General features: G+C 39.7%; 1 protein-coding gene across 1 annotated transcript; it reads left to right on the top strand.

Moving 5' to 3' along the window:
* The first annotated feature begins 3,984 nt into the window (after window positions 1-3,984).
* LOC117299141 (microfibril-associated glycoprotein 4-like) lies at window positions 3,985-4,968 on the top strand. Its single transcript, XM_033782604.1, has one exon. The coding sequence runs from the start codon at window positions 3,985-3,987 to the stop codon at window positions 4,966-4,968; it is 984 nt and encodes a 327-aa protein (XP_033638495.1).
* Window positions 4,969-5,489: the final 521 nt, after the last annotated feature.

Below are 5,489 nucleotides of genomic sequence, written 5' to 3'. Positions count from 1 at the left end.
GTCTATTTATCGTTTTCAAATAAGGGCCACAACAACGAAACTTGTTACCAGTACACTGCACGATGTCCCAACTTGTCCGCAACCTGAGCCAGATGGAATGCTATAGTTGGCCTTTTTAGATATCAATATATTTGTTTTACCTAAAGGTCATACGTCTTTGAAAAAACACATTGTTTTTTTACTTTTATAATGGAAATAAACTAGATCTGCACATGTACATAATAGTTCACATAAACATACCAATTTGTTAATTTGATATCTCGTGTTTTTTGTTTGTGAGCTTTTCTTTTCTAACAGTTGTAACGTAGCAGTAGGTCATGACAAGGTAATACATTCACTATAAATCCAAATCTTTTTAGAGTGTGTACAAATAAATCGAATCTTTAAACTTGGTACATATCTTGAAATATTAAGGAATGTTTTTATCCATTTAGCCACTGGACCGCCCAGCCACCTAAAGCGATACACTGTATTATGCGGTAGGAGGAAACCTCGCTATAGCTTTTGTTTGTAGAAAATAAGAAACATCAAAATAAAACTAGGTAGTCAATAGTATGCCTACGCATTGGTGAATCCATCTAGTTGTCTATAGATCATTATTCATTTATCTCTTCATAGTTGACTTGACGAAGCTAATGATGATGAAACAATTCAGCACTTACCCAACAAAACGCTTATTAGTGAACACAAAGGAAACTGTATTTATCATTAATGGTGATATTGTCGAAAACTTATGCCTTCGCAAATAATCAGCATTGAGCCAGATAAAAGCCTTGAAAAGCTATTGTATCCATTTTATCATTATACAAAAATAATCGCCATAAATATACCGTAGGGATTTTTATTGTTCCCCAATGAGGACTTGTACAAATATTACCGAAAGGGTCAAAAATTGTGCGTTTAATTATAAATAATAAGCCTTGGCTATCTTTAAAAAAAATTTAACTACGATTTCAGTAAAGTTACTGCAAGAATCTTGAAAAGAAAAACAAAATTATTTCGGCAAACTCGGGCGGTGCAGGGACTAGAGGGTTATACAACGCACAAGCCTAAAACGTGCATTTGGATATGTGATAAGTTTGAAATTTCAACATTACAACGCACTGCTGTTTGACACAATTAGCCAATTTAAATGCAATTATTATAAGTGCTTTCGGATTGGTAATTTAATGTCCATGCGTTGTCGACGCTACTCTAATGTATGTTTGTTTTATGGTAACAGATCTAGACAGTTTAAATGAGATATGAAATTGTCTACCTAAAAGATTTTTACTAATATCCCAACCAGCTGTTACTTCTATTGAGCTTAATTGTCTGAGCATGAATAGTCAGGCCATCGGCTTCTTGCCTGATTCACTCCACTGCAGGAGGAAAGCATCTTCACCAATACTCCATCTCACTCTCTCTTTTAATCGCCAAGTCATGCCCCTGTATGTAGTTAGTTCATCTCTCCATCTTCTTTTTTTGTCGCTATCTTTTCCATGTCGATTTTTTTGGAGTCCACCCTAAAAAACTCACAACGTTTAAATTTACGACGCGCTTGTCGAAACACATTCTGAAGAAACTTATCACATGTTGTGGTACTGAACTTAAGCATCACTTGTGATGGCAACGCTAGGGTGTGAAATTCTGCTTTTGAAAACAGTCACAGGTTAAATTCACCATAAGTTGAAACTTAATGTTCCAAGCTACATTCGGTTCCAAGAAGTAATGACATGTTCAACAAAGGGCAACTGTATGGTGGCTTTAAAGGGACATCGCAAATATATATTGACGCCAATATTTGCGACTTTTACCCCAAGTTGCAAATATTGACGCCAATATTGACGCCAATATTCACGACATGGGCCCTATGTCGCAAATATTGACGCCAATATTGACGCCAATATTCACAACATGGGTCAAATGTCGCAAATATTGACGCCAATATTGACGCCAATATTCACGACATGGGCCCTATGTCGCAAATATTGACGCCAATATTGACGGCAATATTCACGACATGGGCCCCATGTCGCAAATATTGACGCCAATATTGACGCCAATATTCGCGACTTAGGTCATGTCGTGAATATTGGCGTCAATATTGGCGTCAATATTTGCGACTTGGAGGCAATGTCGTAAATATTGGCGCCAACGCTAGGGTTATGGCAATTTGTTGTTGAAAACCGATACAGGTTTAAATTGACAATAAGTTGATGTTACAATAGCGAGCTACTTTCGATTTCGAACGGAAGTAGATTGGAACGGCCTTAGTCCACCCTTTATGGTTTGTTCCTACGAAAGAGTAGGCCTACCTAGTGTTTTATATTTTTAACAGCAGAATTTAGTTGAAGAAATCATTCCTTATTTATTTTTGCAAATGCAGTCATAACATAGAAACCAGCAATAAACTTACAATAGAAGTTTATGGCCAGGACTGGTTACTAATCCCGGCACAAAGGGCCTTTGTCCAAGTCATCAGGGATTAACAGTCGCCCATCTATTCCTTTGTGTACCAAAAGCTGGGTAGCGGGGGCAAGGAGATCATGAATATGCAGGGTAGGAAACCGAGCGGTGTGCATTCACCTGTTGATAATGATGCTCATTACAGCACCGGACGATTCGGCCAGTTTCGGCCTAGCTCTCGGGGGGTTAAATATATACGTGCTCCCTGATATCATGCAAAACATAAGAATAAGCAAATAAACACTAATTGGATGGTTTATTACTAGTATTACTAACCATGTAACTTCTATATTTTTGATACATGGTGCTTTATGTATGTTTATCTTGAATGGGATTTGAAACTTTGCATGGTGGAAATACGATATGAAAAGATTTGCAGTAACACCAACTATTATATTCACTATAACCCCAACTCATTTTAGAGTCATTACATGGTTTGTTTACCTTGTTGTTCTACCGTGTGTTTCTATGTGTTTGGTAATTTTTGGGAGTCGAAGGTACGTAGACCCCCGACAATAAATAAGGAAATAAAAGGGGTTGTTCTAAAACCCCCTCGACCCCGTCTACCCCCACGACCCCTCGACTTTTGCGCGATTTGTTTCTTCCGTACACCGAAATTGCCACAGTTCACAATCTCAGCCAATCACGCACACAATTTTGTATGCAGACGTCGACTACCATGCCTCGCACATCACAACACAGGGTACGAGACAGAACATACACACGTGGTATACACGAAGCAAACCGTGCGTGATAGGCTGAGATCGGGACTTGTGGCAATTTTGATGGCACCCACAAAAAACGCGTCATTTCCACGTATATTTCTTGGCCGACCCGAGCCTTGATAAGATTATTGTACAACCTGGGAACCTGCGTTAACCGCCCGGTTACGGCCAACTCATAACGTGATGACCAGATGCTTGATTTCGAGACCTCAAATTCTAAACTTGAGGTCTCGAAATCAAATTCGTGGAAAATTACTTCTTTCTCGAAAACTACATCACTTCAGAGGGAGCCGTTTCTCACAATGTTTTATACTATCAACCTCTACCCATTACTCATTTCAAAGTGAGGTTTTATGCTAGTAATTGTTTAGATTAATGACCAATAGTGTCCACTGCCTTTTACCTTTGCCATATGAGGTACATGCATCGCTGATTCTTTTGAACAGAGCAAACTAATTGCCTTTATACGTATACGGCGTGAATAAGTTTCTTCATCAAATTAAAAACGGCAAAAAACCGGAACAATACACCCTATCAAAACCCGCCGTTGATGACAAGGTATGTCTTCAAGCGTGTAACACAATTTGGTCGTTCGTTTATAACCCTTTGCCATGGTAACGGTGACGTCAATGGGTGTAGCTTACTGTTTAACAATTTTAAGCGACAACAAAATTGGATCATTTGATCAGTTCACTCGCGCTAAAGCCTACCTGCCAGTGTCAAGAAACTTTATTGAGAGAGATCTAAGAGAAAACATAAATAACACTGTGTTTTCTCTGATTTAAGATAAGTTCATCAAAAAGCGTTTATCATGGAAGTTGTCATCGTAACCTTGTTTATGATTTCGCTTGTACAAACCTGCCAAAGTTCAAACCAACAGCGGCTCATGAAAACATTAAACTTGGCTGAAAATCGAGCTTTACTGAATAAAGTCATTCAGTGGAAGACTGTATCATCTCCCGTGATCTGTGGGCGAGACTGCTCCATGAACCCGAACTGTGGCTCATTCAACTATCACATCACAAAAGGTATTTGTGTGTTGAATAATGCCAGCACAGCTCACTGCCCAGATGACTTTGTCAAGCTGCAAGGAAGTATGTACTATGATGACAACGTGAACCAAACCTCGTTTTCAGAATCAATCTTTGAAAGTTACAGCAGTTGTTTTAAGATGTATCAAGCTGGTTACCGTGACAATGGCATATACACCATCTTTCCTACAAATCTGACTGGTGAGGTACAAGTTTACTGCGATATGGAGACAGATGGAGGAGGCTGGGTCGTGTTCCAGAGGAGACAGGATGGCTCTGTTGACTTTTACCGTACCTGGGCTGAATACCAATTCGGGTTTGGTAATCTGCAAAATGAGTTCTGGCTGGGGAATGATATCCTGCGTGACCTTACTGGATCGGGTCAATGGGAGCTCAGAGTAGATATGGAAGATTGGCAGTCCAACACATCTTGGGCTTCTTATGGTGAGTTTGCTGTTACAGGCGACAACTACACTCTCCATGCTGGTTCTTACGATAATCGGAGTACAGCTGGTGATTCAATGACATATCATAATGGACGACCCTTCACAACAAAGGACCAGGACAACGATGAATATTCAACCAATTGTGCAGAGAAAGGGAGTGGTGCTTGGTGGTTTACAGGCTGCCTCAGGTCTCATCTCAATGGCCAGTACTACCAGGATGGAGATTTTCCGCGAAACAAAGGAATACAATGGAAAGCCTGGAAGGGGAAGAATTACTCCCTCAAGAAATGCAGCATGAAACTGCGGCAGGTACAGTAAGTGAATACTTGGACATAATTATTATCTCCAACCCATTGTCTGGTGTAAACCTGAGCTAGACCGCAAACACTAATCCTTCACCCCTTAGTGGCTTACTTACGAGCTGCCTTGTTCATGTAATCTGAACAACAAAAGCCCCAACAATAGAGTTCGATAATGAGGGACTTTAAAAATCTAGAACGAGTCTGACCGCGGGCGGCCGCGTTCTTAATTAATCCATGGTCCCTTGACGTTCTGAACTGAACTGCAAGAAAAACAAAACGTAAACAAATAATCTGTTGTGGGGATTCGGTTTTACCTGATTCAGTTCTGTAAAGATAATAAAATGAATTTGTTGTAGTTTTGTAAAAGCGCGGACAGTGATTTTGTTGAATGGTGATAATTTATGACCTTTCAAAATTTTAAAGATGTGTTTATTTGTCGTTGTTTTTTGGTCATGAGATGCTTTTCACGCATGACATGCTTTTAATTGCCGAACTACTGGGATTGAAAACCTCGAGGCCTTAAATAGTGGGTGCGTT

The sequence above is a fragment of the Asterias rubens genome, chromosome 14 (assembly GCF_902459465.1).
Source record: "Asterias rubens chromosome 14, eAstRub1.3, whole genome shotgun sequence".
Lineage (NCBI taxonomy): Eukaryota > Metazoa > Echinodermata > Asteroidea > Forcipulatida > Asteriidae > Asterias > Asterias rubens.
Note: the sequence above shows the minus strand (reverse complement) of the source record. Positions and strands in the feature narration are given on the sequence as shown.